This window comes from Gorilla gorilla, chromosome 12 (assembly GCF_029281585.2).
Source record: "Gorilla gorilla gorilla isolate KB3781 chromosome 12, NHGRI_mGorGor1-v2.1_pri, whole genome shotgun sequence".
Taxonomy (NCBI): Eukaryota; Metazoa; Chordata; class Mammalia; order Primates; family Hominidae; genus Gorilla; species Gorilla gorilla.
In genome coordinates this window covers 35,335,549-35,363,138 of record NC_073236.2, presented here as the reverse complement: position 1 = coordinate 35,363,138, position 27,590 = coordinate 35,335,549, and the positions used below count along the sequence as shown (strand labels likewise).

General features: G+C 35.4%; 1 protein-coding gene across 13 annotated transcripts in view; it reads left to right on the top strand.

Moving 5' to 3' along the window:
* Positions 1 to 27,590, top strand: part of LOC109025523 (ankyrin repeat domain-containing protein 36B) — a 141,775-nt gene that overhangs the window by 50,890 nt on the left and 63,295 nt on the right. For 9 of the 13 annotated variants that reach the window (XM_063695583.1, XM_063695592.1, XM_063695593.1 and 6 more), the window contains 25 exons: positions 1,491 to 1,519; positions 1,615 to 1,687; positions 3,369 to 3,397; positions 3,492 to 3,564; positions 5,242 to 5,270; positions 5,366 to 5,438; positions 7,120 to 7,148; positions 7,243 to 7,315; positions 8,993 to 9,021; positions 9,117 to 9,189; positions 10,871 to 10,899; positions 10,994 to 11,066; positions 12,744 to 12,772; positions 12,868 to 12,940; positions 14,622 to 14,650; positions 14,745 to 14,817; positions 16,495 to 16,523; positions 16,619 to 16,691; positions 18,373 to 18,401; positions 18,496 to 18,568; positions 20,242 to 20,270; positions 20,365 to 20,437; positions 22,103 to 22,131; positions 22,227 to 22,299; positions 26,387 to 26,460. In XM_063695583.1, coding sequence (XP_063551653.1) covers positions 1,491 to 1,519; positions 1,615 to 1,687; positions 3,369 to 3,397; positions 3,492 to 3,564; positions 5,242 to 5,270; positions 5,366 to 5,438; positions 7,120 to 7,148; positions 7,243 to 7,315; positions 8,993 to 9,021; positions 9,117 to 9,189; positions 10,871 to 10,899; positions 10,994 to 11,066; positions 12,744 to 12,772; positions 12,868 to 12,940; positions 14,622 to 14,650; positions 14,745 to 14,817; positions 16,495 to 16,523; positions 16,619 to 16,691; positions 18,373 to 18,401; positions 18,496 to 18,568; positions 20,242 to 20,270; positions 20,365 to 20,437; positions 22,103 to 22,131; positions 22,227 to 22,299; positions 26,387 to 26,460 — 1,298 coding nt within the window. The remainder of the gene's footprint in view (positions 1 to 1,490; positions 1,520 to 1,614; positions 1,688 to 3,368; positions 3,398 to 3,491; positions 3,565 to 5,241; positions 5,271 to 5,365; positions 5,439 to 7,119; positions 7,149 to 7,242; positions 7,316 to 8,992; positions 9,022 to 9,116; positions 9,190 to 10,870; positions 10,900 to 10,993; positions 11,067 to 12,743; positions 12,773 to 12,867; positions 12,941 to 14,621; positions 14,651 to 14,744; positions 14,818 to 16,494; positions 16,524 to 16,618; positions 16,692 to 18,372; positions 18,402 to 18,495; positions 18,569 to 20,241; positions 20,271 to 20,364; positions 20,438 to 22,102; positions 22,132 to 22,226; positions 22,300 to 26,386; positions 26,461 to 27,590) is intronic. The other 4 variants (XM_063695587.1, XM_063695595.1, XM_063695590.1 and 1 more) reach the window with 3 other exon arrangements.

Below are 27,590 nucleotides of genomic sequence, written 5' to 3'. Positions count from 1 at the left end.
AGATTGTAGACTTCCCCACATTGAAATTGGGAAGAAGAAACATTGGAGAGCAGTTCAAGACATAAGGGGCTCAGGGGAACAGCATAATTTTGCTTTAATTATACAGCATGTTTTCAATAAGGGTAGAAGGAGAAAGACATGAAGTATAGATTTTACAGACATCACATCATACTGCTATAAAAAAGACAGAATAGCGATCCTAATAACCTGTAGACACTGTAGAATGAGAACTAAGGAGACCACTGATATAGCAATGATTTTTCCCAAGGAAGAGGGATTGTGAGGCAGGAAGGAGGGAAAAGAAGTTATTTATGTAATTTTGGGGTTTCTGCTGAGGAAACCTGAGTGGACTCACTTCAGAGGCATTTAGCATATTTGCATAAAGAAGATTTGATTTTGGCAGCTGCTGGAACTACTGGGTGCAGGAGATAATGCTAGAATTGGGACAAACTTCATTTACTAATTACTCTTCTTTGTTACTGTTAGGTATCAGACTTACACGTTTTGTTGATTTTAGTTATAGAAATTAGATAAACTTGAATATGAATACATTGGCTTCATTGATCAAAGAGCTGACTCTTGGATAAAATAGGTATTTAATGAATATTCTTTAGAGAATAGCATGATACTCCTAACAAGACTATTTTAGAAACAAAAATAATGTTGAATTCAACAACTGACTCCTAAAATGGTAATTTTCAATGAATATTGGAGTGATTTCCAAGTGTAAAAGCTGATTAATATCCAATACTTGTAGCAGTTTTATTTAGTAGAATTATGTCAAAATTGATAATTGATGATGCTTTTTATTGAGGTTATATATTATACTTTGTTGCCACGAGTGGATGAAGAAATGTTCAAAAGGCTAAACTAGAGAATACAAGAAGCTTAGGCAAATTATTACAGCACATGGGTGTGAGAAATAATGAATTATTTACTTGGATTCAGGAAACATATATCCACGTTGATCAATTTAGGTCCCTTCCACTTAAGAGATGTGAAGTGTACGTTCAAGTGAAGTGTCATTGTAATTGTGTACCTTCTCAGTTATTGGGCAAGTTAAAGAGCATGTTGAATGTTTGCAGTATAACGGTTTAATCATTCGGATATCTTGCATGAAAGTCATGCGGGTGCATGTACCACCTGCTTTGACATTGATTCCCAGGTGATTAGTTGCTTCTGTGATTTTAGACCACATTTGTCCTCATCACTCGGCATATCCTTATTGAAGCTGACGCTTTTATTTTAGTTTTAGTCATATGACAAATCATACTACGTTTGAAATGCTAGGTGTATATTTCTTGAAACCTGTATTCCTGTTTTCTTCAGTGTATTCTGTCATGTTCCCATCCCAAAACACAAAGTATAAAGCATCAAAGCCTACACTAATAACTGCAGACAGATGCAGCTTGATGCTAACACTGCATGAATGTTTGAATAACTTTATCATATGCACATATGAGTGATTATGTATCTGTTTTGCTTTTCAGTGTCTTCTCAGAAACAACCGGCCTGGAAGGTAATTACACACTCATATATATTTTGAACTATTAACTGTATAGTCTATGAATATATACTTTATGTATTGATTATTTTGTTTCAAATCCCATTCAGGCTACAAGTGTCAAGAAAGATTCTGTTTCGAATATAGCCACAGAAATAAAGGATGGACAAATACCTGGGACAGGTATTTTGGAATACACCTTTAATGTAATGTTCAATCAAACAGAAGAGAAATTCACTTCCCCAAATAAATCAGCGGGGGGTTCATTGAAGCTTTATGTTTGGATTCAGCATGCCTGAGATTCTTCATCTGTAATAAGTCCTCGGGTGACCCTGATGGTGCTGGTCCTTGACCATGATCTGAGTAGTAAGACTGTAGACTTCCCTACATTGAAATTAGGAAGAAGAACCATAGGAGAGTGGTTCAGCACATAACAGCCTCAGGGGACAGCATCATTTTGCTTTAATTCTACAGCAAGTTTCCATCAAGAGGGGAAGGAGAAAGAGATGAAGTAATAGATATTATAGCCGTCAGATCATATTGTTATAAACCGAGGGAAAAGTGATCCTAATACCTCAAAAACAGCATAGAATGAGAATGAACAAGATCACTGAAGTAGCAATTATTTTCCACAAGGAAGAGGGATTGTGAGGCAGGAAGGAGAGAAAAGAAGAAGTTATTTATGTAATTTTGGGGTTTCTGTTGAGGAAACCTGAGGGAACTCACTTCAGATAAATTTGGAATATTTGCATAAAAGAACATTAAATTTTGGCTTCTCCAAGAACTACTGGAAGCAGGAAACAATGCTAGAATTGGGATAAAGCACACTGACTCGTTACTCCTCTTTGCTACTATTAGGCATCAGAGATACATGTTTTGTTGATTTTAGTTATAAAAATGAGATAAACTTGAATATGAATACATTGGCTTCGTTGTTCAAGGAGCTAACTCTTGGGTAAAATAGCTATTGGATGAAACTTCTTTAGAGAATAGCATGATACTCCCAGCAAGACTATTTTAGAAACAAAAAGTATGTGGAATTCTAATTAACTCCTAAAGTGGTCATTTTCAATGAATATTGGAGTGATTTCTGAATGTAAAACATATTAATATCTAACGCTTGTAGCAGTTTTACTTTGTAGAAGTATGTCAAAATTGATAATTGATGATATTTTTATTGAGGCTAATATATTATCCTTTGGTGCCATGAATGCATGAAGAAACTTTTGGAAAGCTAAACGAGTGGATACAAGCAACTTAGGCAAATTATTACACCACGTGGGTGTGAGGAATAATAAATATTATCTACTCGGTTTCAGCAAACAGATATCCAAGGTGATCAATTTAGGACACTTCCACTGAAGAGACGTGAAGTGTACATTCAACTGAAGTGTCATTGTAATTGTGTACCTTCTCTGTTATCGGGCAAGTTAAAGAGCATGATGAATGTCTGTAGTATAATGGTGTAAATCCTTTTGATTTCTTGCATGAAAGACCTGTGGGATCAAGTACCACCTGCTTTGACATTGATTCTCAGGTGTATGAGTTGCTCCTCTGATTTTAGATCACATTTGTCCTCATCACTCAGCATATCCATGTTGATATTGACAGGGTTTTATTTTAGTTTTAGACATATGACAAATCATACCATGCTTGAAATTGTAAGTATATTTTTCATGAAGGCTGTATTACTTTTTTTCAGTGTATTCCTGTCATGTTCCAATCCCCAGACACAAAGTAGGAAACATCAAATCCTACCCTAATACAGGCAGAAGGATACAGCTTGATGCTAACACTGCATGAATGTATGAATAACTTTATCATACGTACATGTGAGTGATTATGTATCCCTTTTGCTTTTCAGTGTCTTCTCAGAGACAACCAGCCTTGAAGGTAATTAAACTCTTATTTATATTGTGAACTAGTAATTGTATAGTCTATGAAACGTACTTTATTTATTTATTATTTTGTTTCAAATTCCATTCAGACTACAGGTGATGAGAAAGATTCTGTTTCGAATATAGCCAGAGAAATAAAGGATGGAGAAAAATCTGGGACAGGTAATTTTGCAAAACACATTTAATGTCATGTTCAGTCCAGATAGAAAAGAACTTCTCTTCCCCAAATAAATCAGCGGGGGGCTCGTCGCAGCTGCACATTCCGATTCTGCAAACCTGAGACTCTTCATTTGTAATAAGTTCTCGGGTGACGCTGATGCTGCTGGTCTTGGATGTGACCTTCGAAGTAAGATTGTAGACTTCCCCACATTGAAATTGGGAAGAAGAAACATTGGAGAGCAGTTCAAGACATAAGGGGCTCAGGGGAACAGCATAATTTTGCTTTAATTATACAGCATGTTTTCAATAAGGGTAGAAGGAGAAAGACATGAAGTATAGATTTTACAGACATCACATCATACTGCTATAAAAAAGACAGAATAGCGATCCTAATAACCTGTAGACACTGTAGAATGAGAACTAAGGAGACCACTGATATAGCAATGATTTTTCCCAAGGAAGAGGGATTGTGAGGCAGGAAGGAGGGAAAAGAAGTTATTTATGTAATTTTGGGGTTTCTGCTGAGGAAACCTGAGTGGACTCACTTCAGAGGCATTTAGCATATTTGCATAAAGAAGATTTGATTTTGGCAGCTGCTGGAACTACTGGGTGCAGGAGATAATGCTAGAATTGGGACAAACTTCATTTACTAATTACTCTTCTTTGTTACTGTTAGGTATCAGACTTACACGTTTTGTTGATTTTAGTTATAGAAATTAGATAAACTTGAATATGAATACATTGGCTTCATTGATCAAAGAGCTGACTCTTGGATAAAATAGGTATTTAATGAATATTCTTTAGAGAATAGCATGATACTCCTAACAAGACTATTTTAGAAACAAAAATAATGTTGAATTCAACAACTGACTCCTAAAATGGTAATTTTCAATGAATATTGGAGTGATTTCCAAGTGTAAAAGCTGATTAATATCCAATACTTGTAGCAGTTTTATTTAGTAGAATTATGTCAAAATTGATAATTGATGATGCTTTTTATTGAGGTTATATATTATACTTTGTTGCCACGAGTGGATGAAGAAATGTTCAAAAGGCTAAACTAGAGAATACAAGAAGCTTAGGCAAATTATTACAGCACATGGGTGTGAGAAATAATGAATTATTTACTTGGATTCAGGAAACATATATCCACGTTGATCAATTTAGGTCCCTTCCACTTAAGAGATGTGAAGTGTACGTTCAAGTGAAGTGTCATTGTAATTGTGTACCTTCTCAGTTATTGGGCAAGTTAAAGAGCATGTTGAATGTTTGCAGTATAACGGTTTAATCATTCGGATATCTTGCATGAAAGTCATGCGGGTGCATGTACCACCTGCTTTGACATTGATTCCCAGGTGATTAGTTGCTTCTGTGATTTTAGACCACATTTGTCCTCATCACTCGGCATATCCTTATTGAAGCTGACGCTTTTATTTTAGTTTTAGTCATATGACAAATCATACTACGTTTGAAATGCTAGGTGTATATTTCTTGAAACCTGTATTCCTGTTTTCTTCAGTGTATTCTGTCATGTTCCCATCCCAAAACACAAAGTATAAAGCATCAAAGCCTACACTAATAACTGCAGACAGATGCAGCTTGATGCTAACACTGCATGAATGTTTGAATAACTTTATCATATGCACATATGAGTGATTATGTATCTGTTTTGCTTTTCAGTGTCTTCTCAGAAACAACCGGCCTGGAAGGTAATTACACACTCATATATATTTTGAACTATTAACTGTATAGTCTATGAATATATACTTTATGTATTGATTATTTTGTTTCAAATCCCATTCAGGCTACAAGTGTCAAGAAAGATTCTGTTTCGAATATAGCCACAGAAATAAAGGATGGACAAATACCTGGGACAGGTATTTTGGAATACACCTTTAATGTAATGTTCAATCAAACAGAAGAGAAATTCACTTCCCCAAATAAATCAGCGGGGGGTTCATTGAAGCTTTATGTTTGGATTCAGCATGCCTGAGATTCTTCATCTGTAATAAGTCCTCGGGTGACCCTGATGGTGCTGGTCCTTGACCATGATCTGAGTAGTAAGACTGTAGACTTCCCTACATTGAAATTAGGAAGAAGAACCATAGGAGAGTGGTTCAGCACATAACAGCCTCAGGGGACAGCATCATTTTGCTTTAATTCTACAGCAAGTTTCCATCAAGAGGGGAAGGAGAAAGAGATGAAGTAATAGATATTATAGCCGTCAGATCATATTGTTATAAACCGAGGGAAAAGTGATCCTAATACCTCAAAAACAGCATAGAATGAGAATGAACAAGATCACTGAAGTAGCAATTATTTTCCACAAGGAAGAGGGATTGTGAGGCAGGAAGGAGAGAAAAGAAGAAGTTATTTATGTAATTTTGGGGTTTCTGTTGAGGAAACCTGAGGGAACTCACTTCAGATAAATTTGGAATATTTGCATAAAAGAACATTAAATTTTGGCTTCTCCAAGAACTACTGGAAGCAGGAAACAATGCTAGAATTGGGATAAAGCACACTGACTCGTTACTCCTCTTTGCTACTATTAGGCATCAGAGATACATGTTTTGTTGATTTTAGTTATAAAAATGAGATAAACTTGAATATGAATACATTGGCTTCGTTGTTCAAGGAGCTAACTCTTGGGTAAAATAGCTATTGGATGAAACTTCTTTAGAGAATAGCATGATACTCCCAGCAAGACTATTTTAGAAACAAAAAGTATGTGGAATTCTAATTAACTCCTAAAGTGGTCATTTTCAATGAATATTGGAGTGATTTCTGAATGTAAAACATATTAATATCTAACGCTTGTAGCAGTTTTACTTTGTAGAAGTATGTCAAAATTGATAATTGATGATATTTTTATTGAGGCTAATATATTATCCTTTGGTGCCATGAATGCATGAAGAAACTTTTGGAAAGCTAAACGAGTGGATACAAGCAACTTAGGCAAATTATTACACCACGTGGGTGTGAGGAATAATAAATATTATCTACTCGGTTTCAGCAAACAGATATCCAAGGTGATCAATTTAGGACACTTCCACTGAAGAGACGTGAAGTGTACATTCAACTGAAGTGTCATTGTAATTGTGTACCTTCTCTGTTATCGGGCAAGTTAAAGAGCATGATGAATGTCTGTAGTATAATGGTGTAAATCCTTTTGATTTCTTGCATGAAAGACCTGTGGGATCAAGTACCACCTGCTTTGACATTGATTCTCAGGTGTATGAGTTGCTCCTCTGATTTTAGATCACATTTGTCCTCATCACTCAGCATATCCATGTTGATATTGACAGGGTTTTATTTTAGTTTTAGACATATGACAAATCATACCATGCTTGAAATTGTAAGTATATTTTTCATGAAGGCTGTATTACTTTTTTTCAGTGTATTCCTGTCATGTTCCAATCCCCAGACACAAAGTAGGAAACATCAAATCCTACCCTAATACAGGCAGAAGGATACAGCTTGATGCTAACACTGCATGAATGTATGAATAACTTTATCATACGTACATGTGAGTGATTATGTATCCCTTTTGCTTTTCAGTGTCTTCTCAGAGACAACCAGCCTTGAAGGTAATTAAACTCTTATTTATATTGTGAACTAGTAATTGTATAGTCTATGAAACGTACTTTATTTATTTATTATTTTGTTTCAAATTCCATTCAGACTACAGGTGATGAGAAAGATTCTGTTTCGAATATAGCCAGAGAAATAAAGGATGGAGAAAAATCTGGGACAGGTAATTTTGCAAAACACATTTAATGTCATGTTCAGTCCAGATAGAAAAGAACTTCTCTTCCCCAAATAAATCAGCGGGGGGCTCGTCGCAGCTGCACATTCCGATTCTGCAAACCTGAGACTCTTCATTTGTAATAAGTTCTCGGGTGACGCTGATGCTGCTGGTCTTGGATGTGACCTTCGAAGTAAGATTGTAGACTTCCCCACATTGAAACTGGGAAGAAGAAACATTGGAGAGCAGTTCAAGACATAAGGGGCTCAGGGGAACAGCATAATTTTGCTTTAATTATACAGCATGTTTTCAATAAGGGTAGAAGGAGAAAGACATGAAGTATAGATTTTACAGACATCACATCATACTGCTATAAAAAAGACAGAATAGCGATCCTAATAACCTGTAGACACTGTAGAATGAGAACTAAGGAGACCACTGATATAGCAATGATTTTTCCCAAGGAAGAGGGATTGTGAGGCAGGAAGGAGGGAAAAGAAGTTATTTATGTAATTTTGGGGTTTCTGCTGAGGAAACCTGAGTGGACTCACTTCAGAGGCATTTAGCATATTTGCATAAAGAAGATTTGATTTTGGCAGCTGCTGGAACTACTGGGTGCAGGAGATAATGCTAGAATTGGGACAAACTTCATTTACTAATTACTCTTCTTTGTTACTGTTAGGTATCAGACTTACACGTTTTGTTGATTTTAGTTATAGAAATTAGATAAACTTGAATATGAATACATTGGCTTCATTGATCAAAGAGCTGACTCTTGGATAAAATAGGTATTTAATGAATATTCTTTAGAGAATAGCATGATACTCCTAACAAGACTATTTTAGAAACAAAAATAATGTTGAATTCAACAACTGACTCCTAAAATGGTAATTTTCAATGAATATTGGAGTGATTTCCAAGTGTAAAAGCTGATTAATATCCAATACTTGTAGCAGTTTTATTTAGTAGAATTATGTCAAAATTGATAATTGATGATGCTTTTTATTGAGGTTATATATTATACTTTGTTGCCACGAGTGGATGAAGAAATGTTCAAAAGGCTAAACTAGAGAATACAAGAAGCTTAGGCAAATTATTACAGCACATGGGTGTGAGAAATAATGAATTATTTACTTGGATTCAGGAAACATATATCCACGTTGATCAATTTAGGTCCCTTCCACTTAAGAGATGTGAAGTGTACGTTCAAGTGAAGTGTCATTGTAATTGTGTACCTTCTCAGTTATTGGGCAAGTTAAAGAGCATGTTGAATGTTTGCAGTATAACGGTTTAATCATTCGGATATCTTGCATGAAAGTCATGCGGGTGCATGTACCACCTGCTTTGACATTGATTCCCAGGTGATTAGTTGCTTCTGTGATTTTAGACCACATTTGTCCTCATCACTCGGCATATCCTTATTGAAGCTGACGCTTTTATTTTAGTTTTAGTCATATGACAAATCATACTACGTTTGAAATGCTAGGTGTATATTTCTTGAAACCTGTATTCCTGTTTTCTTCAGTGTATTCTGTCATGTTCCCATCCCAAAACACAAAGTATAAAGCATCAAAGCCTACACTAATAACTGCAGACAGATGCAGCTTGATGCTAACACTGCATGAATGTTTGAATAACTTTATCATATGCACATATGAGTGATTATGTATCTGTTTTGCTTTTCAGTGTCTTCTCAGAAACAACCGGCCTGGAAGGTAATTACACACTCATATATATTTTGAACTATTAACTGTATAGTCTATGAATATATACTTTATGTATTGATTATTTTGTTTCAAATCCCATTCAGGCTACAAGTGTCAAGAAAGATTCTGTTTCGAATATAGCCACAGAAATAAAGGATGGACAAATACCTGGGACAGGTATTTTGGAATACACCTTTAATGTAATGTTCAATCAAACAGAAGAGAAATTCACTTCCCCAAATAAATCAGCGGGGGGTTCATTGAAGCTTTATGTTTGGATTCAGCATGCCTGAGATTCTTCATCTGTAATAAGTCCTCGGGTGACCCTGATGGTGCTGGTCCTTGACCATGATCTGAGTAGTAAGATTGTAGACTTCCCTACATTGAAATTAGGAAGAAGAACCATAGGAGAGTGGTTCAGCACATAACAGCCTCAGGGGACAGCATCATTTTGCTTTAATTCTACAGCAAGTTTCCATCAAGAAGGGAAGGAGAAAGAGATGAAGTAATAGATATTATAGCCGTCAGATCATATTGTTATAAACCGAGGGAAAAGTGATCCTAATACCTCAAAAACAGCATAGAATGAGAATGAACAAGATCACTGAAGTAGCAATTATTTTCCACAAGGAAGAGGGATTGTGAGGCAGGAAGGAGAGAAAAGAAGAAGTTATTTATGTAATTTTGGGGTTTCTGTTGAGGAAACCTGAGGGAACTCACTTCAGATAAATTTGGAATATTTGCATAAAAGAACATTAAATTTTGGCTTCTCCAAGAACTACTGGAAGCAGGAAACAATGCTAGAATTGGGATAAAGCACACTGACTCGTTACTCCTCTTTGCTACTATTAGGCATCAGAGATACATGTTTTGTTGATTTTAGTTATAAAAATGAGATAAACTTGAATATGAATACATTGGCTTCGTTGTTCAAGGAGCTAACTCTTGGGTAAAATAGCTATTGGATGAAACTTCTTTAGAGAATAGCATGATACTCCCAGCAAGACTATTTTAGAAACAAAAAGTATGTGGAATTCTAATTAACTCCTAAAGTGGTCATTTTCAATGAATATTGGAGTGATTTCTGAATGTAAAACATATTAATATCTAACGCTTGTAGCAGTTTTACTTTGTAGAAGTATGTCAAAATTGATAATTGATGATATTTTTATTGAGGCTAATATATTATCCTTTGGTGCCATGAATGCATGAAGAAACTTTTGGAAAGCTAAACGAGTGGATACAAGCAACTTAGGCAAATTATTACACCACGTGGGTGTGAGGAATAATAAATATTATCTACTCGGTTTCAGCAAACAGATATCCAAGGTGATCAATTTAGGACACTTCCACTGAAGAGACGTGAAGTGTACATTCAACTGAAGTGTCATTGTAATTGTGTACCTTCTCTGTTATCGGGCAAGTTAAAGAGCATGATGAATGTCTGTAGTATAATGGTGTAAATCCTTTTGATTTCTTGCATGAAAGACCTGTGGGATCAAGTACCACCTGCTTTGACATTGATTCTCAGGTGTATGAGTTGCTCCTCTGATTTTAGATCACATTTGTCCTCATCACTCAGCATATCCATGTTGATATTGACAGGGTTTTATTTTAGTTTTAGACATATGACAAATCATACCATGCTTGAAATTGTAAGTATATTTTTCATGAAGGCTGTATTACTTTTTTTCAGTGTATTCCTGTCATGTTCCAATCCCCAGACACAAAGTAGGAAACATCAAATCCTACCCTAATACAGGCAGAAGGATACAGCTTGATGCTAACACTGCATGAATGTATGAATAACTTTATCATACGTACATGTGAGTGATTATGTATCCCTTTTGCTTTTCAGTGTCTTCTCAGAGACAACCAGCCTTGAAGGTAATTAAACTCTTATTTATATTGTGAACTAGTAATTGTATAGTCTATGAAACGTACTTTATTTATTTATTATTTTGTTTCAAATTCCATTCAGACTACAGGTGATGAGAAAGATTCTGTTTCGAATATAGCCAGAGAAATAAAGGATGGAGAAAAATCTGGGACAGGTAATTTTGCAAAACACATTTAATGTCATGTTCAGTCCAGATAGAAAAGAACTTCTCTTCCCCAAATAAATCAGCGGGGGGCTCGTCGCAGCTGCACATTCCGATTCTGCAAACCTGAGACTCTTCATTTGTAATAAGTTCTCGGGTGACGCTGATGCTGCTGGTCTTGGATGTGACCTTCGAAGTAAGATTGTAGACTTCCCCACATTGAAACTGGGAAGAAGAAACATTGGAGAGCAGTTCAAGACATAAGGGGCTCAGGGGAACAGCATAATTTTGCTTTAATTATACAGCATGTTTTCAATAAGGGTAGAAGGAGAAAGACATGAAGTATAGATTTTACAGACATCACATCATACTGCTATAAAAAAGACAGAATAGCGATCCTAATAACCTGTAGACACTGTAGAATGAGAACTAAGGAGACCACTGATATAGCAATGATTTTTCCCAAGGAAGAGGGATTGTGAGGCAGGAAGGAGGGAAAAGAAGTTATTTATGTAATTTTGGGGTTTCTGCTGAGGAAACCTGAGTGGACTCACTTCAGAGGCATTTAGCATATTTGCATAAAGAAGATTTGATTTTGGCAGCTGCTGGAACTACTGGGTGCAGGAGATAATGCTAGAATTGGGACAAACTTCATTTACTAATTACTCTTCTTTGTTACTGTTAGGTATCAGACTTACACGTTTTGTTGATTTTAGTTATAGAAATTAGATAAACTTGAATATGAATACATTGGCTTCATTGATCAAAGAGCTGACTCTTGGATAAAATAGGTATTTAATGAATATTCTTTAGAGAATAGCATGATACTCCTAACAAGACTATTTTAGAAACAAAAATAATGTTGAATTCAACAACTGACTCCTAAAATGGTAATTTTCAATGAATATTGGAGTGATTTCCAAGTGTAAAAGCTGATTAATATCCAATACTTGTAGCAGTTTTATTTAGTAGAATTATGTCAAAATTGATAATTGATGATGCTTTTTATTGAGGTTATATATTATACTTTGTTGCCACGAGTGGATGAAGAAATGTTCAAAAGGCTAAACTAGAGAATACAAGAAGCTTAGGCAAATTATTACAGCACATGGGTGTGAGAAATAATGAATTATTTACTTGGATTCAGGAAACATATATCCACGTTGATCAATTTAGGTCCCTTCCACTTAAGAGATGTGAAGTGTACGTTCAAGTGAAGTGTCATTGTAATTGTGTACCTTCTCAGTTATTGGGCAAGTTAAAGAGCATGTTGAATGTTTGCAGTATAACGGTTTAATCATTCGGATATCTTGCATGAAAGTCATGCGGGTGCATGTACCACCTGCTTTGACATTGATTCCCAGGTGATTAGTTGCTTCTGTGATTTTAGACCACATTTGTCCTCATCACTCGGCATATCCTTATTGAAGCTGACACTTTTATTTTAGTTTTAGTCATATGACAAATCATACTACGTTTGAAATGCTAGGTGTATATTTCTTGAAACCTGTATTCCTGTTTTCTTCAGTGTATTCTGTCATGTTCCCATCCCAAAACACAAAGTATAAAGCATCAAAGCCTACACTAATAACTGCAGACAGATGCAGCTTGATGCTAACACTGCATGAATGTTTGAATAACTTTATCATATGCACATATGAGTGATTATGTATCTGTTTTGCTTTTCAGTGTCTTCTCAGAAACAACCGGCCTGGAAGGTAATTAAACACTCATATATATTTTGAACTATTAACTGTATAGTCTATGAATATATACTTTATGTATTGATTATTTTGTTTCAAATCCCATTCAGGCTACAAGTGTCAAGAAAGATTCTGTTTCGAATATAGCCACAGAAATAAAGGATGGACAAATACCTGGGACAGGTATTTTGGAATACACCTTTAATGTAATGTTCAATCAAACAGAAGAGAAATTCACTTCCCCAAATAAATCAGCGGGGGGTTCATTGAAGCTTTATGTTTGGATTCAGCATGCCTGAGATTCTTCATCTGTAATAAGTCCTCGGGTGACCCTGATGGTGCTGGTCCTTGACCATGATCTGAGTAGTAAGACTGTAGACTTCCCTACATTGAAATTAGGAAGAAGAACCATAGGAGAGTGGTTCAGCACATAACAGCCTCAGGGGACAGCATCATTTTGCTTTAATTCTACAGCAAGTTTCCATCAAGAGGGGAAGGAGAAAGAGATGAAGTAATAGATATTATAGCCGTCAGATCATATTGTTATAAACCGAGGGAAAAGTGATCCTAATACCTCAAAAACAGCATAGAATGAGAATGAACAAGATCACTGAAGTAGCAATTATTTTCCACAAGGAAGAGGGATTGTGAGGCAGGAAGGAGAGAAAAGAAGAAGTTATTTATGTAATTTTGGGGTTTCTGTTGAGGAAACCTGAGGGAACTCACTTCAGATAAATTTGGAATATTTGCATAAAAGAACATTAAATTTTGGCTTCTCCAAGAACTACTGGAAGCAGGAAACAATGCTAGAATTGGGATAAAGCACACTGACTCGTTACTCCTCTTTGCTACTATTAGGCATCAGAGATACATGTTTTGTTGATTTTAGTTATAAAAATGAGATAAACTTGAATATGAATACATTGGCTTCGTTGTTCAAGGAGCTAACTCTTGGGTAAAATAGCTATTGGATGAAACTTCTTTAGAGAATAGCATGATACTCCCAGCAAGACTATTTTAGAAACAAAAAGTATGTGGAATTCTAATTAACTCCTAAAGTGGTCATTTTCAATGAATATTGGAGTGATTTCTGAATGTAAAACATATTAATATCTAACGCTTGTAGCAGTTTTACTTTGTAGAAGTATGTCAAAATTGATAATTGATGATATTTTTATTGAGGCTAATATATTATCCTTTGGTGCCATGAATGCATGAAGAAACTTTTGGAAAGCTAAACGAGTGGATACAAGCAACTTAGGCAAATTATTACACCACGTGGGTGTGAGGAATAATAAATATTATCTACTCGGTTTCAGCAAACAGATATCCAAGGTGATCAATTTAGGACACTTCCACTGAAGAGACGTGAAGTGTACATTCAACTGAAGTGTCATTGTAATTGTGTACCTTCTCTGTTATCGGGCAAGTTAAAGAGCATGATGAATGTCTGTAGTATAATGGTGTAAATCCTTTTGATTTCTTGCATGAAAGACCTGTGGGATCAAGTACCACCTGCTTTGACATTGATTCTCAGGTGTATGAGTTGCTCCTCTGATTTTAGATCACATTTGTCCTCATCACTCAGCATATCCATGTTGATATTGACAGGGTTTTATTTTAGTTTTAGACATATGACAAATCATACCATGCTTGAAATTGTAAGTATATTTTTCATGAAGGCTGTATTACTTTTTTTCAGTGTATTCCTGTCATGTTCCAATCCCCAGACACAAAGTAGGAAACATCAAATCCTACCCTAATACAGGCAGAAGGATACAGCTTGATGCTAACACTGCATGAATGTATGAATAACTTTATCATACGTACATGTGAGTGATTATGTATCCCTTTTGCTTTTCAGTGTCTTCTCAGAGACAACCAGCCTTGAAGGTAATTAAACTCTTATTTATATTGTGAACTAGTAATTGTATAGTCTATGAAACGTACTTTATTTATTTATTATTTTGTTTCAAATTCCATTCAGACTACAGGTGATGAGAAAGATTCTGTTTCGAATATAGCCAGAGAAATAAAGGATGGAGAAAAATCTGGGACAGGTAATTTTGCAAAACACATTTAATGTCATGTTCAGTCCAGATAGAAAAGAACTTCTCTTCCCCAAATAAATCAGCGGGGGGCTCGTCGCAGCTGCACATTCCGATTCTGCAAACCTGAGACTCTTCATTTGTAATAAGTTCTCGGGTGACGCTGATGCTGCTGGTCTTGGATGTGACCTTCGAAGTAAGATTGTAGACTTCCCCACATTGAAACTGGGAAGAAGAAACATTGGAGAGCAGTTCAAGACATAAGGGGCTCAGGGGAACAGCATAATTTTGCTTTAATTATACAGCATGTTTTCAATAAGGGTAGAAGGAGAAAGACATGAAGTATAGATTTTACAGACATCACATCATACTGCTATAAAAAAGACAGAATAGCGATCCTAATAACCTGTAGACACTGTAGAATGAGAACTAAGGAGACCACTGATATAGCAATGATTTTTCCCAAGGAAGAGGGATTGTGAGGCAGGAAGGAGGGAAAAGAAGTTATTTATGTAATTTTGGGGTTTCTGCTGAGGAAACCTGAGTGGACTCACTTCAGAGGCATTTAGCATATTTGCATAAAGAAGATTTGATTTTGGCAGCTGCTGGAACTACTGGGTGCAGGAGATAATGCTAGAATTGGGACAAACTTCATTTACTAATTACTCTTCTTTGTTACTGTTAGGTATCAGACTTACACGTTTTGTTGATTTTAGTTATAGAAATTAGATAAACTTGAATATGAATACATTGGCTTCATTGATCAAAGAGCTGACTCTTGGATAAAATAGGTATTTAATGAATATTCTTTAGAGAATAGCATGATACTCCTAACAAGACTATTTTAGAAACAAAAATAATGTTGAATTCAACAACTGACTCCTAAAATGGTAATTTTCAATGAATATTGGAGTGATTTCCAAGTGTAAAAGCTGATTAATATCCAATACTTGTAGCAGTTTTATTTAGTAGAATTATGTCAAAATTGATAATTGATGATGCTTTTTATTGAGGTTATATATTATACTTTGTTGCCACGAGTGGATGAAGAAATGTTCAAAAGGCTAAACTAGAGAATACAAGAAGCTTAGGCAAATTATTACAGCACATGGGTGTGAGAAATAATGAATTATTTACTTGGATTCAGGAAACATATATCCACGTTGATCAATTTAGGTCCCTTCCACTTAAGAGATGTGAAGTGTACGTTCAAGTGAAGTGTCATTGTAATTGTGTACCTTCTCAGTTATTGGGCAAGTTAAAGAGCATGTTGAATGTTTGCAGTATAACGGTTTAATCATTCGGATATCTTGCATGAAAGTCATGCGGGTGCATGTACCACCTGCTTTGACATTGATTCCCAGGTGATTAGTTGCTTCTGTGATTTTAGACCACATTTGTCCTCATCACTCGGCATATCCTTATTGAAGCTGACGCTTTTATTTTAGTTTTAGTCATATGACAAATCATACTACGTTTGAAATGCTAGGTGTATATTTCTTGAAACCTGTATTCCTGTTTTCTTCAGTGTATTCTGTCATGTTCCCATCCCAAAACACAAAGTATAAAGCATCAAAGCCTACACTAATAACTGCAGACAGATGCAGCTTGATGCTAACACTGCATGAATGTTTGAATAACTTTATCATATGCACATATGAGTGATTATGTATCTGTTTTGCTTTTCAGTGTCTTCTCAGAAACAACCGGCCTGGAAGGTAATTAAACACTCATATATATTTTGAACTATTAACTGTATAGTCTATGAATATATACTTTATGTATTGATTATTTTGTTTCAAATCCCATTCAGGCTACAAGTGTCAAGAAAGATTCTGTTTCGAATATAGCCACAGAAATAAAGGATGGACAAATACCTGGGACAGGTATTTTGGAATACACCTTTAATGTAATGTTCAATCAAACAGAAGAGAAATTCACTTCCCCAAATAAATCAGCGGGGGGTTCATTGAAGCTTTATGTTTGGATTCAGCATGCCTGAGATTCTTCATCTGTAATAAGTCCTCGGGTGACCCTGATGGTGCTGGTCCTTGACCATGATCTGAGTAGTAAGATTGTAGACTTCCCTACATTGAAATTGGGAAGAAGAACCATAGGAGAGTGGTTCAGCACATAACAGCCTCAGGGGACAGCATCATTTTGCTTTAATTCTACAGCAAGTTTCCATCAAGAGGGGAAGGAGAAAGAGATGAAGTAATAGATATTATAGCCGTCAGATCATATTGTTATAAACCGAGGGAAAAGTGATCCTAATACCTCAAAAACAGTGTAGAATGAGAATGAACAAGATCACTGAAGTAGCAATTATTTTCCACAAGGAAGAGGGATTGTGAGGCAGGAAGGAGAGAAAAGAAGAAGTTATTTATGTAATTTTGGGGTTTCTGTTGAGGAAACCTGAGGGAACTCACTTCAGATAAATTTGGAATATTTGCATAAAAGAACATTAAATTTTGGCTTCTCCAAGAACTACTGGAAGCAGGAAACAATGCTAGAATTGGGATAAAGCACACTGACTCGTTACTCCTCTTTGCTACTATTAGGCATCAGAGATACATGTTTTGTTGATTTTAGTTATAAAAATGAGATAAACTTGAATATGAATACATTGGCTTCGTTGTTCAAGGAGCTAACTCTTGGGTAAAATAGCTATTGGATGAAACTTCTTTAGAGAATAGCATGATACTCCCAGCAAGACTATTTTAGAAACAAAAAGTATGTGGAATTCTAATTAACTCCTAAAGTGGTCATTTTCAATGAATATTGGAGTGATTTCTGAATGTAAAACATATTAATATCTAACGCTTGTAGCAGTTTTACTTTGTAGAAGTATGTCAAAATTGATAATTGATGATATTTTTATTGAGGCTAATATATTATCCTTTGGTGCCATGAATGCATGAAGAAACTTTTGGAAAGCTAAACGAGTGGATACAAGCAACTTAGGCAAATTATTACACCACGTGGGTGTGAGGAATAATAAATATTATCTACTCGGTTTCAGCAAACAGATATCCAAGGTGATCAATTTAAGACACTTCCACTGAAGAGACGTGAAGTGTACATTCAACTGAAGTGTCATTGTAATTGTGTACCTTCTCTGTTATCGGGCAAGTTAAAGAGCATGATGAATGTCTGTAGTATAATGGTGTAAATCCTTTTGATTTCTTGCATGAAAGACCTGTGGGATCAAGTACCACCTGCTTTGACATTGATTCTCAGGTGTATGAGTTGCTCCTCTGATTTTAGATCACATTTGTCCTCATCACTCAGCATATCCATGTTGATATTGACAGGGTTTTATTTTAGTTTTAGACATATGACAAATCATACCATGCTTGAAATTGTAAGTATATTTTTCATGAAGGCTGTATTACTTTTTTTCAGTGTATTCCTGTCATGTTCCAATCCCCAGACACAAAGTAGGAAACATCAAATCCTACCCTAATACAGGCAGAAGGATACAGCTTGATGCTAACACTGCATGAATGTATGAATAACTTTATCATACGTACATGTGAGTGATTATGTATCCCTTTTGCTTTTCAGTGTCTTCTCAGAGACAACCAGCCTTGAAGGTAATTAAACTCTTATTTATATTGTGAACTAGTAATTGTATAGTCTATGAAACGTACTTTATTTATTTATTATTTTGTTTCAAATTCCATTCAGACTACAGGTGATGAGAAAGATTCTGTTTCGAATATAGCCAGAGAAATAAAGGATGGAGAAAAATCTGGGACAGGTAATTTTGCAAAACACATTTAATGTCATGTTCAGTCCAGATAGAAAAGAACTTCTCTTCCCCAAATAAATCAGCGGGGGGCTCGTCGCAGCTGCACATTCCGATTCTGCAAACCTGAGACTCTTCATTTGTAATAAGTTCTCGGGTGACGCTGATGCTGCTGGTCTTGGATGTGACCTTCGAAGTAAGATTGTAGACTTCCCCACATTGAAATTGGGAAGAAGAAACATTGGAGAGCATGTCAAGACATAAGGGGCTCAGGGGACAGCATAATTTTGCTTTAATTATACAGCATGTTTTCACCAAGGGTGGTAGGAGATAGAGATGAAGTATAGATTTTACAGATATCACATCGTGTTCCTAAAAACAGATGGAAAAGTGATCACAATAACCCATAAACACTGTAGAATGAGAACTAACGAGACCGCTGATGTAGCAATTACTTTCCTCAAGGAAGAGGGATTGTCAGGCAGAAAGGAGGGAAAATAAGAAGTTATTTAGGTAATTTTGTTGTTTCTTCTGAGGAAACTTGTGTTCAGATGCATATTCGAATATTTTCCTAAAAGAAGATTTGATTTTGGCTGCTTTAGGAACCAGTGGAAGCAGGAAGGACTCCTAGAATTGGGATAAACCGCAGTGACTCATTGCTCCTCTTTGTTACTCTTGGGCGTCAGAGATATATGTTTTGTTGACATTAGTTATTGAAGTGAAATAAACATGAATATGCATTATTGGCTTTGCTTTTCAATTAGCTCACTTTGGATAAAATAGCAATTTAATGAAAATGCTTTAGAGAGTAACATGATACTTCAAACCAGACTATTTTAGAAACAAAATTAATTTGAATTCATTAATTGACTTTTAAAATTGTTATTTTCAATGAATATTGGAGTGATTTCCAAATGTAAAAGGTTATTCATATCTAATGCTTGTAGCAACTTTATTTTGTATAAGTTTGTCATTTGATCATTTATTATACTTTTTGATATGGTTTATATATTATACTTTGTTGCCATGAGTGGATGAAGAACATTTCTGTAGCCTAAACTAGAGGACACAACAAATGTAGGCACATTATTACACCACATGGGTTTGAGAAATAAAGAATATTGTATACAGGATTATCCCAACCTATATCCAAGCTGATGAAGCTGCGACACTTCCACTGAGGACTTGTGAAGTGTACATTCTACTAAAGTGTCATTGTCATTGTGTACCTGCTCAATTACTAGGCAAGTTAAAGAGCATGATGAATAGTTGCAGTACAATGGTATAAATCCTTCTGATGTCTTGCATGAAAAACATGCAGTAGCATTTAGTACCTTCTTTGACATTGGTTCCTGGGTGTATGAGTTGCTCCTCTGATTTTAGATCACATTTCTTTTCATCATTCGGCATATCCACATTGATATTGACACTTTTTATTTCAGTAATACACACATGATGCATAATACCTCTTTGTAATTTCTGACTGTATATTTTCTGGAAGCGTGTATTCCTATTTTCTTCAGTGTATTTCCTCATGTTCCTGTCCCAAAGACACAAACTGTAAAACATCAAATCCTACACTAGTGCAGGCGGGAGGATACAGCTTGATGCTAACACTGCATGAATGTATGGACAACTTTATCATATTTACATATGATGGATTATATATTTCTTTTACTCTTCAGTGTCTCCTCAGAAACAATCAGCCTGGAAGGTAGTTACTCTTTCATTTATATTTTGAATTATTTATTTTACAGCCTATGAAATATGTGTTATGTATTGACTATTTTGTTTCTCTTTCCATTCAGGTTATATTTAAAAAGAAAGTTTCTCTTTTGAATATTGCCACAAGAATAATGGGCGGTGGGAAATCTGGAACAGGTAATTTGGCAATACACATTTAATGTCATGTGCACTCAAGACAGAAGAGAACGTCCCACCCCTGAATAGATCAGTGGGGTGTCATTGAAAATGCACTTTCTGATTCAGCAGGCCTGAGATTGTGCATTTCTAGTAAGCTGTCAGGTGGTGCTGATGCTGCTGGTCCTTGGCCATGATCTTAGTAACAAGCTTGTAGAGTTCCCTACATTGAATTTGGATAGAAGAACCATTGGAAAACAGTTGAAGACATAAGAGGATCGGGGGACAGCATAATTTTGCTCTTATTTCAGAGCATGTTTCTATGGAGAGGGGAAGGAGAAAGAGAAGAAGTAACAGAAATTATAGATGTCAGATGGTACTGCTAAAACCAGAGGGAGGAAGTTGTCATAATAACCCGTATACACTGGAGAATGAGGAGCAAGGTGACCACTGATGTAGTAATTATTTTCATCAAGAAAGAGGGATTGCAAGGCAAGAAAGAGGGGAAGGAAGAAGTTATTTGGGTAATTTTGGGGTTTCTGCTGAGGAAGCCTGAGTGAACTCACTTCAGATGCATTTAGAATATTTACATACCAGAAGATCTGATTTCTGGCTGCTCCAATGACTACTGGCATCAGGAAGGAGTGCTAGAATTGGGATAAATCACAGTGACTCATTATTCATGTTTATTAGTATCAGACATCAGACATATTTTTTATTAGTTATTGAAATGAGTTGAAATTTAATATGAATATTTAGTTTTTTCCAAAGTGCTGGCTGTCTTGTTAAAATAGCTATTTAATGAAAATTCTTTATAGTAAAGTGATATTCCAGAGCAGACTAATTTTACAGACGAAAATAATGTTGAATGCATTAATTGAATCCTAAAGTGATTATTTTCAATGAATATTGGACTGATTTCCAAATGTATAAGTTTATTAATATCTAATGCCAGGAGCAATTCCATTTTGTATAAATATGTATAATTTATTATACTTTTTGATGGGGTTTATATATTATACCTTCTTGCCATTAGTGGATGAAGAAAGTTTCTGAAGGCTAAACTAGAGGATATAAGAAATGTAGGCAGATTATTACACCACATGGGCATGATAAATAATTAATATTAACTACTAGGATTCACCAAACATATATCCAAGCAGATCAATTCAGGATACTTACACTGAAGAGACGTGAAGTGTACATTCAACTGAAGTGTCATTGTAATTGTGTACCTTCTCAGTTATCAGACAAGCTAAAGAGCATGATGAATGTTTATGTTATAATGGCATAAAGCCTTCTGATGTCTTGTATGAAAGTCACGCAGTCGCAGTTAGCACCAGCTTTTACACTTATTTCTAGGGTTATGACTTGCTCCTCTGATTTTAGATCACATTTCTCCTTGTTAATCAGTATATCCACATTGATATTAACACATTTTTTAGCAATAGATGTGGTGCATAATCTCACTTTTTAACTTGTAACTGTATGTTTTTGAAGCTTGTATTCCTATTTTCTTCATTGCATTTCTATCATGTTACTGTCCCAAAGAAACAAACTAGAAAAACATGAAACCCTACACTAATACAGGCAAGAGTATTCGGTTTGATGCTAACACTCCACGAATGTATGGTTGGCCTTACCATATTTACATATGATTGATTATATATTTCTCTTGCTTGTTAGAGTATCCTGAGAATCTGCCCACCTTGAAGGTAATTACTCTTACATTTATATTTTTAATTATTAACTGCATAACCTATACCAATATACATCATGTGCTAATCACTTTGTTTTAAAACCCATTCAGGCTACAATTGAAAATAAAGATTCTGTTCTGAATACAGCCACCAAAATGAAGGATGTACAAACATCCACACCAGGTAAACTTTGCATTGTAGATTTAACTCTGGAAAGAAGTACATTAATCTGTTTGTAATGCTCATAGTCCTTCTATTCTCAATTATTTCACTTTTTATATTTTATTTCAGGATTTCATCTAAATAATGCAGCTGTTATCATTTTTATTTATATTTTCAAAAATGAGATTTACATGCATAAGAAAAATATATTTTTAAAACATAAGGTTTTTTTTTGTTTGTTTGTTTGTTTGTTTTTTTTGGAGACAGAGCTTTGCTCTTGTTGCCCAGGCTGGAGTGCAATGGCTCAATTGTAGCTCACCACAACCTCCACCTTCCTGGTTCAAGCAATTCTCCTGCCTCAGCCTCCCGAGTAGCTGGGATTACAGCTATGCCCCACCATGCCCGGCTAATTTTGTATTTTTAGTAGAGACAGGCTTTCTCCATGTTGGTCAGGCTGGTCTTGAGCTCTCGACCTCAGGTGATCCTCCCGCCTTGCCATCCCAAAGTGCTGAGATTACAGGTGTGAACCACCATGCCTGGCCTAAAAATATAAGGTTTTATCCAGATGTTTCTACTTTTACATTTTGATACTCTGAAGTTTCCAATTTGGAATTTCAATAGTTTTTAGCGAATTAAAGAGATCAATTTTGATACTGTAAAATATTTGTTTTGCTTTAAAAGTCAATTCAAATTATGGCTTTTAGCTAATGAAATGTTTTATTTTGTAACATTTGTTTTGTTTTAACTTTTATTGGTTCTGGTCAATTTTGTTACACTTATTATATTAAGCCAATCAGATGTTCTGATTAGCACACTGTGTGTGTGTGTGTGTGTTTCTTTATTTTTTTGTTTTTAATTTTAATGAGTAAATTGTAGGTGTTTATGTTTATGGAGTAAATAAGATAGTTTGATACAGGCATGCAATGTGTAATAATGACATCATGGTTAATGGGTTATCCATCACCTCAAGCATTAACCATTTCTTTGTGCTGTCTTTTAATTTGCACTTCCTCAGTAATGCTAAAATGGACAACAAGTTATTGCTGACTGTAGTCATGTTTTTGTGCTATAAAATGCTAAATTTTATTCATTGTTTCTAACTATAGTTTGTACTTATTAAGCATCCTCATTTCCTACCATCCCCACACCCTTCCTAGACTGTGGTAATGGTGATTTTTCTCTTCATCTCCATGAGCTCTATTTTTTAAATTTCTCACACCCACAAAGGACTGACAACATGTGAAGCCTTCCTTTCTTTGCCTGGATTATTTTACTTGACATAATGTCCTCTTGTTCCATCCATGTCATTGCGAATGAGAGGATCTTATTCTTTCATATGGCTGAGCCGTATATGTATCACATTTTTAGAACCCATTTTTCTGTTGATGTACATTTAGGTTGATTCCAAATTATGGCTATTGTGAAAAGTGCTGCAATAAACATGTCAGGACAGATTTCTCTTTTATAATACTGGTTTTCTTGCTTTTGAATAGTTACCTAGCAATGGGATTGCTGGATCATGTGGGTAGCTGTATTTTTAATTTTTTGAGGACTCTATACTGTTCTCCATAGTGACTGTACTAATTCACAATGCCACCAGTGGTGTATGAGGGTTCTGCTTTCTCCACATCCTCACCAGCATTTCTTAATGCCTGCCATTTGGATAAAAGCCATTTTAACTGAGGTGAGATGATACCTCATTGTAGCTTTGATTTGCATTTCTGTGATGATCAGTGATGTCAAGCACCTTTCCATATACCTGTTTGCCATCTGATAGCAGTTTGAAACATAACAGTGTCATTTTGCTACTATTTCTGAGCATGTTTCTAGCCAGAGGGAAAGGAACACAAATTTAGGAAATAGAAATTATACATGTAAGGTACTACTGCTAAATTAAGAGGCTTTCCTCTTTATTTGTGGTGGGAATAATTTATGAGAGTTATACAGAAGTGTTGATATTAGTTAATCAAATGAAATTTATTTGAACTAAGAAACTTTGACTGATTTTACCAAGAAACCTATTTTTTTAATAAGATCACAGTTCCATGAAAGTGTCTTAGAGAGGGATAGCATTGGGAGATATACCTAATGCTAGATGACGAGTTAGTGGGTGCAGCGCACCAGCATGGCACATGTATACATATGTAACTAACCTGCACAATGTGCACATGTACCCTAAAACTTAAAGTATAATAAAAAAAATAAAAAAAAAGATCACAGTTCCATGAAAGTGCCTTAGAGATTAGCATGGTATATCAAATCAAACTAATTTTAGAAACAAAAAGTTATAGCATTCATTCTTTGAATAACAAAACCAAAATAATCAGTGAACGTTGCACTGATTTTGAAGTATAAAATGTTATTAATGTCTGGAAATTTAATTTTTTCATTTTTGACAATTATTTACATATTGAAAGCTTATTATACACTTTTTTTTTTTTTTGAGATGGAGTCTCGCTCTGTCTCCCAGCCTGGAGTGCAATGGCACAATCTCGGCTCATTGCAACCTCCACCTCCCGGGTTAAAGCTATTCTCCTGCCTCAGCCCCCTGAGTAGCTGGGATTACAGGCACATGACACCATGCCCGGCTAATTTTTGTATTTTGAGTAGAGATGGGGTTTCACCATGTTAGTCAGGCTGGTCTCGACCTCCTGGCCTTGTAATCCACCCACTTCAGCCTCCCAAAGTGCTGTGATTACAGGCGTGAGCCACCACACCCAGCCTATACACTATTTTTGATGTGGTTTACATATCTTCTTGCATGAGTGGATTCAGAAAGTTCTTGACAGGGCCAAACTGCAGGATACAAGCAATGTAGACATAGCAGTAGCCTACCTAGGAATGAAAAAAATGAATAGTTTTATTAATTTTTATTCTACAACTGTCTATCTAAGCTGATTAAACAGTTTCTCTGATGAGAAATAAATTGTATATTTATTGGAAGTGTCCTCACAACTTTGTACTTCCTAAATAATAGGAAAAACAGTTGGACATGATAAATGCTTGTAGTATAATGGTGTAATTGAACCTGAAGTATTGCATTAAAGATAGGCCATAGCATCCTCCCATCAGCTTTGACACTCTCTCAGGATCATGATTTGCTATTCTTTATAAGGATCATTTTTCTCATTATCAGTCAACATGTTTACATTGGAATAGATACACTCTTCTATTTCAGTTATAGTTAGTTGAGACATAATCTCACTTTTGAAACCTTAACTACATATGTTATAAAACCTGTATTAAATAAAATCATTTATCTGAGGAAAGATAGCCAGAATCAAGGAAGACTTCACATAGCTGTCTGAGTCTTAAATTATGAAAGAAATCTGTCAGAATAGTTGAGGAAAATATTTTAGATATAAAGAAGAGACTGTACATTGATGAAAGTGTAAACAGTAGCAGTCATTTTGGAAATGATTAATAATGAACAGCAGGCTCAAAGTGCTGTTACAAAGGTACTATTGTGAAGTAAAGAACAGTGTGCTGTTACTTTTTCTGTTTCTATTGGATTTTTATATTTTGTCTTATTTCTGATGGTTTTGTTCATTGATGTTGGGTGGATGAATTTGTGAGTGAATCTTTGACCACGTTTGCATGGCTTGAACCTCGTGACATCTAGTGCCTCCCCAAGTGGTTTGCTGAAGTTTTGGAGGATTAAAAGCCTTTCTTAAAGAAGTACATATTATACTAAAGATTAAGCTTCATTTAAACACTTTTATTTTCTGGTTTTAGAAAGAATATGGCTTTTTTTTTTTTTTTTTTTTTTGAGACACAGTCTCGCTCTGCCACCCAGGCTGGAGGTGCAGTGGTGAGATCTTCAGCTCAGTGCAAGCTCCACCTCCCGGGCTCATGCCATTCTCCTGCCCCAGCCTCCCGACTAGCTGGGACTACAGGCGCCCGCCACCACGCCCAGTTAATTTTTTGTATTTTTTAGTAGAGACGAGGTTTCACCTTGTTAGCCAGGATGGTCTCGATCTCCTGACCTCGTGATCCATCCGCCTCGGCCTCCCAAAGTGCTGGGATTACAGGCGTGAGCCACCGCTGACCATGGCTTTTATCTAACTGTTCTGTGTAGCTCATTTTAACTAAATATATAATTTTTTAGCAGAACAAGACTTAGAAATGGCATCAGAGGGAGAGCAAAAGAGGCTTGAAGAATATGAAAATAACCAGCCACAGGTATGTAAAAATTTAAAATCAAATTTCTGGTTTAATCTTGTTTTCCTAGCTTTGGTAATACAGCATATTTGAAATGAATTTACCTTTGGATTAGCCTTTTAGTATCAGTTGATTATAATTTAATATTTCATTTTAAAAACATTTAACTAGTTATAAAACTTAAAATAGTGTTGGAATCTATAGCAACTTGTATCTAATCTTTACTCTTGGAATTGAGTTAAAAAGTTCCTGATATTGTTTGCACTTCTATTTTTATAACTTCCTATTATAATAAAGAAGGTAACATCAAATACTGAATTACAATTTTAAGCAATAGAAATTGTGAACAATTTAACAGTGATGACCACCGTACTGGATTCAGATTAAAGGAGTAATTATTGCTAGTGGTTCAAACTTTGCAGTTTTTTTATTGCCAGTCACTAATACCAAGGTTAAAAATTTATTTTCCTTTTTGATCTCTGACTTCAGTTTCTATGTTCAGGGAGAGAATGGGTCATAAAATCAACCCAACTGGCTATCAAGAGAATTATACTTTGCAAAATGGCACCTTTGGTATTAGTGTACAAACAATAACTGCCTAATGTTTTCAATATAGAAAATCTCTAAATATTGTTAAATTTATTAAATCCACTGTCATTAGCAGATCTTAGAACTTAAGCCTATAATCTATATAAATATATAACACTGTCAATCATATTACAATATGTAATTTGCATTAAAATGTAAGAATTTGCTTTTCTTTTTTTATTTTATTGTTATTATACTTTAAGTTTTAGGGAACATGTGCACAATGTGCAGGTTAGTTACATATGTATACACGTGCCATGCTGGTGCGCTGCACCCATTAACTCGTCATTTACATTAGGTATATCTCCTAATGCTATCCCTCCCCCCTCCCCCAACCCCACAACAGTCCCCAGAGTGTGATGTTCCCCTTCCTGTGTCCATATGTTCTCATTGTTCAATTCCCACCTATGAGTGAGAACATGCAGTGTTTGGTTTTTTTGTCCTTGCGATAGTTTACTGAGAATGATGATTTCCAATTTCATCCTTGTCCCTACAAAGGACATGAACTCATCATTTTTAATGGCTGCATAGTATTCCATGGTGTATATGTGCCACATTTTCTT